Genomic DNA, 12441 nt, shown 5'->3' with positions numbered 1-12441 from the left:
AAGAAAGAAAGAAATGTTGATTATATGGAGGATATGATCAGTGTGAAGGTCACTGTGGAGATCATAATGGAGGTCAGTGTAAAGGTAATTGTGAAGGTCAATGTAAAGGTCAGTGTAGAGGTCAGTGTAAAGGTCAGTGTGGAGGTCAATGTAAAGGTCAGCATTGAGGTCAGTGTGGAGGTCAGCATGGAGGTCAGTGTGGATTCAATGTAAAGGTCAGCATGGAGGTTAGTGTAAAGGTCAGTGTGGAGTTCAGTGTGAAGGTCAGCGTGGAGGTTAGTGTGAAGGTTGGTGTGGAGGTCAGGGTGGAGGTCAGTGTGGAGGTGAGCATGGAGGTCAGTGTAAAGGTCAGTGTTTAGGTCAGCATGGAGGTCAGTGTGGAGGTCAGTGTGTAGGTCAGGGTAGAGGTCAGCGAGGAAGTCAGCAAGGAGATCAGTGTGAAGGTTAGTGTGGAGGTCAGGGTGGAGGTCAGTGTGAAGGTCAGTGTGGAGGTCAGCATGGAGGTCAGTGTGAAGGTCAGTGTTTAGGTCAGCATGGAGGTCAGTGTGGAGATCAGCGTGGAGGTCAGTGTGTAGGTCAGGGTGGAGGTCAGCGAGGAAGTCAGCGTGGAGATCAGTGTGAAGGTCAGCATGGTCAGTGCGGAGGTCAGTGAGGAGGTCAGCGTTGAGGTCAGTGTAAAGGTCAGATTGGAGGTCAGTGTGAATGTCAGTGAGTAGGTCGGTGTGAAGGTCAGCATGGAGGTCAGTGTGAAGGTCAGTGAGGAGGTCAACATAGAGGTCAGTGTGAAAGTCAGTGAGGAGGTCAGCATGAAGGTCAGCATAGGGGTCAGTGTGAAGGTCAGTGAGGAGGTCAGCGTGAAGGTCAGTGTGAAGGTCAGCATAGGGGTCATTGTAAAGGTCAGTGTCTGATTTGGAGCTTGTACAGAAAACATGCATGAGCACAAGCCTTCCTCAGAGTGGATGTTTTTGTGTCGGGGGGTGTGGGTGGGGTGTTTATGTTTCACTATGACCATCGTTAGAAGTGTAACTCTAGTAGATTTTACAGCATGTGATTATCATCAGTGAAAGCAGTGAATCTACAATCGGATTAACTGTGATGACTCCTGAATGCCACCAGATGCCAGCAGAGAATGAAGATGGTGTACCATATAATCCAGTGGTCCAACGTTTTTGCACCACGGACCGGTTTAATATCAGACAATATTTTCCCGGCCCGGCCTTTAAGGTGTGACGGATAAATACAACTAAATAAAATGATACGACCATAAAAACTGGTATTTTCTAAATATAATAATAAACGTGAATCCACTGTGGTGTTTTTTTGGTCATTTTGCTCACTTGGGGGTTTGAATTTAGCGGTAATGTATTATGTGTTAGCGACCGAGCCCCTTCAAGAAGGTAGTGGATGGAGGTAAGTCATGTGACCGAGGGTAAGTCACATGACTAATTCTGTTTATTAGTAAAGACTTGTAGAAATTCAGATGTGAATAAAAGCGTTCACACACACACACACACACACACACACACACACACACACACACACACACACACACACACACACACACACACACCTTGACTGTATATGAGCCGAGCTGAGACACTAACCTGCCTGGAAAAGGGCGTTTGAAGGACATGACAGAGAGCACGTCTCCACGCCGGCCGTCTTGGTGCAGCTGAGCAGAGCACGAGGTGCCGGCTTGCCGTTGGGCAGACAGTTCACCGCCTCTGAGGGTCACGCAGGGTCACACCATCATGGAAACACCGAACACATACAGTACATTCACATATACACACGTGAACATAGCGATTTGGGACGAAAGAGAAATGCGAAGAGGAAATCGACACTCCTTACCGACGCAGTCTTTCTTATTCCAGTGAAGCTTCTTTCCAGGAGGACACACACACTCATAACCACCCTGTGTATTCACACAGCCGTACTCACAGCGTCCATTATTGATACTGCACTCATCAATATCTGCAAACACACACACACACACCCTTATTTAAACACAGAAGATACAGCAGTAATAATCTGTGATGTGTGTGTGTGTGTGTGTGTGTGTGTGTGTGTGTGTGTGTGTGTGTGTGTGTGTGTGTGTAGGTGTAGGTGTGTGTGTGTGTGTAGGTGTGTGTGTGTGTGTGTGTGTGTGTGTGTGTGTGTGTGTGTGTGTGTGTGTGTGTGTGTGTGTGTGTGTAGGTGTAGGTGTGTGTGTGTGTGTGTGTGTGTGTGTGTGTGTGTGTGTGTGTGTGTGTGTGAACACACCCCCGCAGTGTGTGAAGCCGTAGAGAGTGTAGCCCTTGTGGCACACACACTCGTAACTGCCTTCGTAGTTGATGCAGATGTGATCGCACATCCTCTCAAATGAGCACTCGTCAACGTCTGAAGAACACACAAGACACGTGCATGAAACACTCCAAAATATATTTGAACGTTAAGATGAAAGGAAATAAATAAATAAATAAATAAATAAATAAATAAATAAATAAATAAATAAATAAGTAAATAAATGTATCACTTTATTTCATGCACATGTTTTAGTTTCTCTATTATCTTGTTTTAATTCATTTGTTTTTTGACCACTCAGTTCACACACACACACACACACACACACACACACACACACACACACACACACACACACACACACACACACACAAAGAAAAGAAGAAAAAAAAGAAAAGAAAAGCAGAAAAAGAAGAAGAAGAAGAGAGCAAGACAAAGAGAGATAAAACAGAGATGGAGATACAGCAAGAAGTACACTGAAGAGACAGCATGAGACAAGAAGATAGATAGATAGATAGATAGATAGATAGATAGATAGATAGATAGATAGATAGATAGATAGATAGATAGATAGATAGATAGATAGATAGATAGATAGATAGATAGATAGATAGATAGATAGATAGATAGATTGGGTGAGGGGGGGGTTGGGTGGATGAATAGATTGGGTGGATGGATGGATTGATGGATGGATAGATGGATGGACTGAGTGGGTGAATAAATTGGTTGAGTGAGTGGGGTTAGATAGATAGATAGATAGATAGATAGATAGATAGATAGATAGATAGATAGATAGATAGATAGATAGATAGATAGATAGATAGATAGATAGATAGATAGATTGGGTGAGGGGGGGGTTGGGTGGATGAATAGATTGGGTGGATGGATGGATTGATGGATGGATAGATGGATGGACTGAGTGGGTGAATAAATTGGTTGAGTGAGTGGGGTTAGATAGATAGATAGATAGATAGATAGATAGATAGATAGATAGATAGATAGATAGATAGATAGATAGATAGATAGATAGATAGATAGATAGATAGATAGATAGATAGATAGATAGATAGATAGATTGGGTGGGGGGGGGTGGATGAATAGATTGGGTGGATGGATGGATTGGGTGGGTGGATGGATGGATGGATTGAGTGGGTGAATAAATTGGTTGAGTGAGTGGGGTTAGATAGATAGATAGATAGATAGATAGATAGATAGATAGATAGATAGATAGATAGATAGATAGATAGATAGATAGATAGATAGATAGATAGATAGATAGATAGATAGATAGATAGATAGATAGATAGATAAGTGTGAAGAATTTCACCAGGTCATGGACGGGTTTGGGGGACACAGGGACGCTTACCTTGACACGTGCGCTCGTTGGTGAGGAGTTTGTGGCCTTTGCGGCAGCTGCACTCGAAGCTGCCCACCGTGTTTCTACACAAGTGATCACAGCCTCCCTTATTCTCCAGACACTCATCTATATCTGTGGGTGGAGAAACACCAGAACATAAACACAATTAACACTCATGTTAATAATACTAATTAAAAAAAATTAGAATTTATACTTGTTAAAAGCCTGTGTGTGTGTGTGTGTGTGTGTGTGTGTGTGTGTGTGTGTGTGTGTGTGTGTGTGTGTGTGTGTGTGTGTAGGTGTACAACATTTTCTATATTTCTTGAGAAAGCTTAAAAAGGTTCATCTGTCTCCTAGATACCCAATGATCTGGATGATCTGATCACAATGATCTGGAGCCTTACTTAAGAATTTCTTTGCACAAACTATCACTGATATCTAAACATATGACAAATACAAGTTGAAACTTAACTCTATCTATATTGCCAAAAGTATTGGGTCACCTGACCATCAGTACGGTATGTGATTTTTGAGCATCACATTCCACATTCAGTTCCGATTTGCTCTTCTAATTCCCTTCACTCTTCTGGGAAGATGTTCCACTAGATTTTGTTGTGTGCTAATGGATATTTGTGTTCATCAGACACAAGGGTGTTATGAAAGGCAGGTACTGATGGAGACCTGGGGTGCAGTCAACGTTTACATTTATCCCAAAGGTGTTCAGCAGGGATGAGATCAGAGCTCTATAGCAGGAGATCTTCCTCTCCAAAGCATGTAAACTAGATCTTCAAGGAGCTCACTTTGTGCACAGGGGCATCACCATGCTGGAACAGGTTTGGGTTTACAAAGTTAAAGTGAATGCAAAATTTTATTATAGCGCCATCTAAAGACGTCCTGTACAATTGAGTGCCTCCAGATTTGTGGTAACAGTTTGGAAAAGAACCACATAGAGCAGGAATCAGGTCACATGTCCCAATACTTTTGGCAATATAATCTATCTATCTATCTATCTATCTATCTATCTATCTATCTATCTATCTATCTATCTATCTATCTATCTATCTATCTATCTATCTATCTATCTATCTATCTATCTATCTATCTGTCTGTCTATCTATCTATCTGTCTATCTATCTATCTATCTGTCTGTCTGTCTGTCACTGTTTACTGTTACCAGACATTAGCCCCATTGCCTGATCTTTATTGTCTGATTCCTGAGGAAAAGAACTGATAATATTCTTCCTATGAAGCTTTCATGGGTTTGAAAAAGAAATAATGGAATGAAATAAATGATGTTCACATCTTAAGAGAAATTGAGTGCAAAATAACAAATGGATACAGAACGAACACAAACATGCATGCGAAAGAAAAAAGAAAAAACAACGAAGACTAGATCTGGTCCTCTATATGGAGTGCAGAACATCTGCCAGAAGAACCCAGATCCAGTCATGCTCCAGAGGACTAGTTGCTGCGCTCGGGGTGCGCTTTGAATTTCATCCAAATATTTGAACGTCAAAAGCAACTCGAAGTAATACATTAGTGGAAACACAAACCTTTACAAATAACCCGTGGTGGAGCGTCACGATCCGGCTTTCAGCAGCGGAAACATTTTCACAGATTGTTCTCAGCAGCACACCTCGGGGAGGATAATCTCTCAAAAATGCGCGTCGGTTTATTTTTCTGCAGATTAAACGGCCCGTTTTATTCGCTTTCTTCGTAAAGGGATTAGGGTACTGGATAACAAAGACTCTGATGACCTGGAGAGAAGGACCAGGAAATTCTGCGCATAACTGATCAGTATAAAACCCCTCAGAAGCAGGGATTTCTGAGGTAATGAATGTGTGGATGAGTTAGCATAAAATATTCAAATATCAAGGGATATTAATGTAATAATGTCTGAAAACACTGATGTTTTTAACCAAAAAACTCCCTGAGACTTAATGAGAAAGATCTTAAGAGGAATGAGATTCTAAAGAGAACCTCATCTTCATCTGAGGGACACTGAATTTTTATTCATTTTGGGTTCGGTTAGCTCGCTAGCTTATGCTAATACATAAACCTTTCTAGCTAGCAAGCAAAACTGCTTATTATATATTAGCAGTGTGTGTAGCAGGACTGATATAATTAATACAATCATTTAGAAAGCACTGAAGTGAGATGTACAGTGTTAACATCAGACTCTCCCTTTTCTCTCTCTCTCTCTCTCTCTCTCTCTCTCTCTCTCTCTCTATACCTCTTTTCCTTAACATCAATCCCTTTTTCCTTATACGTATTCTTCTCTCTGTTTATAATTCCGCATTAGGTCCTTATTTCTCTTCTCTCTGTTTCCTAACATCTCTCTCTCTCTCTCTCTCTTTCTCTCTCTCTCTCTCTCTCTCTCTCTCTCTCTCTCTCTCTCTCTCTCTCTCTCTATTTATTGTTTTTCTATCTCTCTTTCTCTTTCTCAGGCTCTATCCCTATTTTCTTCCCTTTATCTCTCGCTGTCTCTCATCTTTCCTGTTTTCCATTCTCTCTCCCTCACTTCTAATGTCAGCCTAACATAACCACTTCTTCTTCTCCTTCGTCTTAAAATTTCCATCGCTCCACCATCATCTCTTTTTTTATATATACCTTCTCTATTCCTCTTCATCCCTACTTTTGTATATCTCTCTCTCCATCTGTCCTATTTTGTATTCTCCTTTTTTCTTTCTATATCTCTCTGTCTAAAGATCTGCATAGTGTCCCTTCTTTTTTCCTCTTTTTCTTCTTTTTCTTTTCTTCTTCTTTCTTTTTCTTCTGTCCTCTTCTTCAATCCATCTCTCCACCCTCCCTATCTTTCTTCCCCTGTCTCTGACTCCATCCCTAATTTTCTCAATTTGTCTCTCTCTATGTCTCATCTCTTGTTTTTTCCATTTTTCTCTCTACAATCCTTTCTTAAGTCTATGCAATGTTTCTTCTTCTTCTTTTTCTTCTTCTTTAACCCCCCCCCCACTCTCTCTCTCTCCTCTCTCTCTCTCTCTCTCTCTCTCTCTCTTTCCCTGAAAAAACAAATGTCTTTCAGCAGCTTGTCTGTCTCATGTCTCTCTACACAGATTAGCTCTCCTGTCTGTCTTCATTGCTGAAACCTTCTTTATGAGATGCAAAAGGTTTTCAACATGCTCTAAATAGTTTATACTAAAATGATTATGCTACTAGAACAAGACCAGGCAGCTCCCTTTGGAACCAGTGAGAAGAATGTAATCATCATCATCCCCGTCATCATCATCATCATCCTCATAATAATAGTAATACATTACAAAAACAGACACTGATACACAGACGCAGAAGTACAAACGAGGTCTTATTTATGATCATGCCACCTACAGGGAAAGACACACACACACACTTTTATAATAATCATAATCATGGTAAAACTATTTTTTTTTTTCAGGGTGGTCTAAAATCTTACATCCCTCTGGTCACTAATTATATAATCTACAATCTACCATGTAAAACCATCAATTACACTTTAAATAACACATGACACACTCAAACTCATACACAGCTCTTTTTTGTGGACATTGTTATTCTAATAGCTGTGTCTGAAAGCTCTGGGTTTACTTTAAAGAAGAGGTCGACCGATTCGCCGGTTTTACTATCGGCTATCGGCAAAAAAAATAAATAACGATAGTTTTTCCGGGTGTTGGAGCGACTGAGAAATTCATTACGAGAGCGGCTTTTAGATGCAAACGACTGACGCAACATGTGTTGACCGCCACTGTAAATCGCTACGTACAGCGTATTGTAAATCACGTACAGCCTTCTGGTTAAGCATTTTCATTAAGCATTTTCATCGCTAAATTGAAAAGTTCTCTACAAAGAACTTACAAAACTAATCATTATGGAACACAAGTTAGACCTGGTCCTGATCTGAAAACCATTAAATCAACCATACTATTAAAGACATGTCTGTTTTGTGTACTATAGGCACAAAGGTTTGTGGACACCTGACCATAAGATTGGTATGTGCATCTTTTTTGAACATCTCATTCCACAATAATATCCACTCCTCTGGAAAGATGTTCCACTGAATTTTGTGGAAATTTGTGGAGAATCATTCAGACACTTGGGTGTTTTTAAAGTCAGGTAATGATGCAGGTAAAGCGAGGAGGTTCCTGAGTTGCAGTCAGTGTTCCTAGTCATCATGTTCAATAGGTATGGAGCTCTATAGCAGGGAATCTTCCACTCCAACCCATGAGCTGGCATTGTGAACTTTCTGTCATGCTGGAACAGGTTTGGGTCTTCTAGTACTGTGAAGGGAAAATTCCATGTTCCTGCATCGAAAGACGTCCTATTTAATTGTGTGCGTCAAACCTTTTGCTAACAGTTTGGGGAAGAACCACAATCGGGCATCCCAATACTTCTAAAAATTGCAAAAATGTTCACACAAATTTGTCTCTGCTCAGAATAGGTCTGGTCCCTCTCTTTTTTTTTGTATTGGACCTTCTATTTTTTTCTACAGTTTGTAAGTAAATTTGAAGCTGACCCCCAGATGTGTGGAACATTTTGGAGTGTGAGGTCACGTTAGATGTTTATTCGTGCGAATCCAAAGATCGTCAAAACACAAGCAGGCAACGATCCCAAACGGATAATCCATAATCAGTGTCGAAATATAAGCAAGTCTAAAAAGTCAACGGAGGAGCAAGGCTTGGAAATGGACTTTGGATGCGAAAGCACAAACAAACGTGACAACACAGGGTACAAATGGACAAACTAATCAAGGACTAACACAGGACAGGTGAACACAATCAGAAAACAAACCGATGATACAACAGGGATTGAAAATGGATCTGGGGCATTTCTGGATTTTAATGCAAATTTGCTGTACAGTGATGCTGCGCAGTGGGTCTGGTGTTAATTATAGATATTACCAGTCTGAGGGAAGCTGAATAATAGAAATTACGGCATGTTTGAATATGATTTTTGTGCATTGAAACAAAGCGTTGAACTACGTTTGTCTTGCAGGTCTTTCAGTTCATTTATGTGTTCATTTCATTTGATTCTGACGGGAAAAAAGTCTATCCAGGTCTAATTCCAAGCCTGATTTGATTGTATGGTCATAGTGAGTTTTTACAAACAGCAGCAGGAAGCACTTATGATGAATCCCCAACAAGGTCATTCATCAAGTGTTTGAGATAAATGGTATGTCACACGTGAGATCAAATGCATTCAGGTGGATTTATGAGAGCAGACCCTAAAGCAGGTTTAATTATAAGTTTGGAGAAGCAGCAGACCAGGCTAACATCCGTCTTCCAGGGTACACATATACACTCATCACCTGGCATTCTGAATTTTCCTTTCTGTCCAGTTTAAGTGGTGTTTTTTTTGGCTGTGTGTGTGTATCAGATTTACTGATCAAACAGCATCATATCTGCCGTGTCTTTATGTACAGTCCATTGCAACTATTTTACACACATACGTGCCACATGTCTCTCCTTCTTAAGAGACAGTCACATGAACAAACCACATCCCCATTGACCTCATCACATTAGAAAAAGCCAGAAATGAGCTGGAGCTGTTGAAATATAAATTTGCATGTAAAACTTAAAAAAATTGTAAAAAAAAAAATTTCAAGAGAAAGAATGACAAACACCAAAAATATTTCTTACTATGTGGCAAAACAATTGACACCTGGAAAAGAATGCAGATTTTTTTGCCAAGCATCATTGGGCACATGTTTGATTACAAAATGTCTTGAAAATATAGTGTATTAGAGAAGTTTGAGTTCTAAAAATATCCATTGTAACATACTTGGTATGAAGCAGAGTATAAAACACACAAAAACAAATCTGTGCTCCAACACGGAGACAACTGAACTCTGTCCACTGCTGACAAGAGTTGAGCATCTCACAAGCTGGAAGATGCCTACATCCTGGCAGTGCCCCAACATATCGTACGACATGTACGCTGCTACGTCTGCGCAAAAACGTTAAATATTTTACTTAGTATAGTCATTGTAAGATCAAAAAAATCTAACCATCATAACTAGGGGACTCTGTGTTCAAGTCAAACCGAGATTTTTAATGTTACAGGTCTAAAAATGGATGCTAGCATGGCGCAGCTACACGCAGTAGTACGTGGCTAGTGTGCCCTATTACCGATAGATGGCGCACATGTCACGCGCCAGAGCAGAGGCCGTTAATCGAGATGGCAGACCACAGTATTAGTGCTAGCACTGATCAGCGTGTGGTAAAGTTTCTTGTGAACGAAAGGATAAACCCTGCAGATATCTACAGAAGATTTCCAACACAGTACGGTGATGAGACGCTCAGCCGCAGTTAGACGTCTGAAGGGTGTAAGCGTTTTAAAGATGGCCGTCAGTGATGATTGTGGTGGTTCTCGGATGAAGAAGTGAAGCAGGATGTCCCAGGATGGTTCAGACGTACTGAAAATCTTTGTTCGTTAAATGCTGGGATAAGTGTATAAATGTTTGTAAAAAATAATTGTATTTTAACTCAAAAGTCCCGCTTTGACTTGAGCACCCTTATACGCAATTTGTTTATTGATTTTCAACAAAGCAGCAGGCCAATAACTCTGGAATTGTCTGCACGTAGATAAAGCACACACTCCAATGGCCCGAGTGAGCACTTATCCAGCGTTCCCCTCTCCCACTCTCCTGTAGCATTTGTTTAGAAAGAACCCACCATCCCGCCGTGCCGAGATCATTTAGCGCTAACTTATCTTTGAATATGCGGCCATTGACGTCAGAGACGGATTCCGGAAGCGGGAATGCTTCGCCGCCAGAGCGACAACAACAACAACCGTGAACCCATTCCACACGAAAGAGCAGGACGTGGAGACGTGGATCAAGTTGGTCTTGGCTAAGGATCACTCGCGTAGGCACATGGCGCTACCTAACTATCTCCAGCGAAAGAATCCTACCCCTGGCGTACCTGCAATTTAATCTCGCAGTCTAAATACAGGAAATGTAAAATTGCTCCCTGACATCCAGACGGGTTTTGGAAGGAGAAGGAAAAAAAAAAAAGTGGAACGTTCCTCAACATTTCGATATACACAGACATGAAAACACACATAATATACACAGACATACACAAGTACAAACTGACCTTTGCAGGTCTTGCCGTCGGGTTGCAGGGTGAAGCCGACTGGACAGCTGCAACGCACTCCGGTGGCCGTGTCTTTACACGTGCGGTCACATCCGCCATTATTTACTGCACAGGTCTCTGGGTAAATATGCACACACACACACACACACACACATACACACCAACATATCTATATACGGATCGTAGGAAAGTCAGGAAAAGGACACATTATACCTAAATTTCATGTTGTCATACACGTCCTGTTATAATGTACTGAGGTGAAATCAACATGTCCATTATACTGACATCATTAACATCTGAATAGAAAAAAATTAACATGAAATACAGTATAAGCGTCTGTTATGTGACTGATCTCAACCCAAACCCCCCCAAAAATTCATTTGACTTTGCAGGTAGTAGAAAATTGCTGTAAATTGAATATTTGTCATTAAAATCAAACATTTAACATAATTCATTTAATACACACAATCTTTTATGAAACACAAACACTTCTTAAGGCTTCAGATTCATTCTAGGGTTCTACTTGGAACCGTTTGCACAAGAGGTCTTGTTTGGTTCTACAACGATCCTGTGTGAGTTCCTCCCGAAAGCGACAGTGGCAAAGGATGAACCGAGTATAAAGTGTGAGACTGTATAAAATTCAGATTTAAAATAGTTTGGATTTAGTTGAAACGCAAAGAAGCGATTGATGGTTTAACGTCGTTTGCAGAGGTTTCCAGAATATGCATGAATCTCAAGAATCATGCTGATCATGCTGGTGTGTACGGGAGAAAAGGAAACCTCTACTATAGCCACTTTTTTCATACATTACATGGACCAAAGTATTTAGCCTTTTCCAGCTATATTTGGTTAAAAGTTGGCACACAAGTGCATAGTAATAGACATATTTGAATGTAGGAGCATAAAACCCAACCCAAACCTGTTCCAGCATGACAAAAAGCCAGCTAAATGAAGATATGGTTTTGCACGGCTTGGACTGGAAGGTCTTCTAAACAGCTCTGACCTCAACCCTTTTGAACAAGAGGAATTGGAACAATAACTGCACCTCAGGCCTACTAACCTCACCTACAGCAGTACCTGACTTCACTAACAACAACAACCCATGTGGTTGAATGAATCTCCACTCATCTCCAAATCTCCATCTAATAAATTAAACTTCCCAGAAGAGTACAGGTTACTGTAACAGCATATAAGGACCAGAGGTGGAATAAGATGTTTAGAAATCACATATCAATCTTATATTCAGGTGTCCCAAAATTTTGTCCATCTAGTGTCCAACGACTGCAGTTCAAGGTCTAAATAAAGCCAAGGGACCATCACGATCTTGATCTTTAATGGCTTCACCAAGGGTGTCTGGTATCTAATAATTATGTAGAAGACTGACTTATTTCTTCTCCCAAGCAGATCACGATTGACACTTTCCTGCATGTCAAATTCTTTCTAGCACAAGATAATTTAAACATTTCTGAGGACCTTTTTACTGGGTCCAGAGGATCCAGAGAGAGCAGCACCTGGACCATGTGAAACGCAAACATGTCATTTGCATAGCAGTGTTAATGCCCCGGAAACGTGTGCCCCCAGGGTCAATTCCTTCCCAAAGAAAGGTAGTTACGGCTGATGCTTCCTGTTCATGTTTGGCAATGCAAAGGAGATACACAATAGAGGAAAGAAATTCTGGTCGGATATACCATAGCTTTTGGGTCATGGAGGGTGGTA

At 40.8% G+C, this 12441-nt stretch overlaps 1 protein-coding gene across 2 annotated transcripts in view; it reads right to left on the bottom strand.

Annotated features, from left to right (window-relative positions):
- The window catches only part of scube1 (signal peptide, CUB domain, EGF-like 1), a 92037-nt gene that overhangs the window by 12340 nt on the left and 67256 nt on the right, over window positions 1–12441 (bottom strand). For both annotated transcript variants that reach the window (XM_083527938.1, XM_083527939.1), the window contains 5 exons: window positions 10726–10842; window positions 3650–3772; window positions 2263–2379; window positions 1852–1974; window positions 1605–1724 (listed from right to left, as the gene is read on the bottom strand). In XM_083527938.1, coding sequence (XP_083384064.1) covers window positions 1605–1724; window positions 1852–1974; window positions 2263–2379; window positions 3650–3772; window positions 10726–10842 — 600 coding nt within the window. The remainder of the gene's footprint in view (window positions 1–1604; window positions 1725–1851; window positions 1975–2262; window positions 2380–3649; window positions 3773–10725; window positions 10843–12441) is intronic.

This window comes from Silurus aristotelis (genome assembly GCF_946808225.1).
Source record: "Silurus aristotelis genome assembly, chromosome: 24".
Lineage (NCBI taxonomy): Eukaryota > Metazoa > Chordata > Actinopteri > Siluriformes > Siluridae > Silurus > Silurus aristotelis.
Note: the sequence above shows the minus strand (reverse complement) of the source record. Positions and strands in the feature narration are given on the sequence as shown.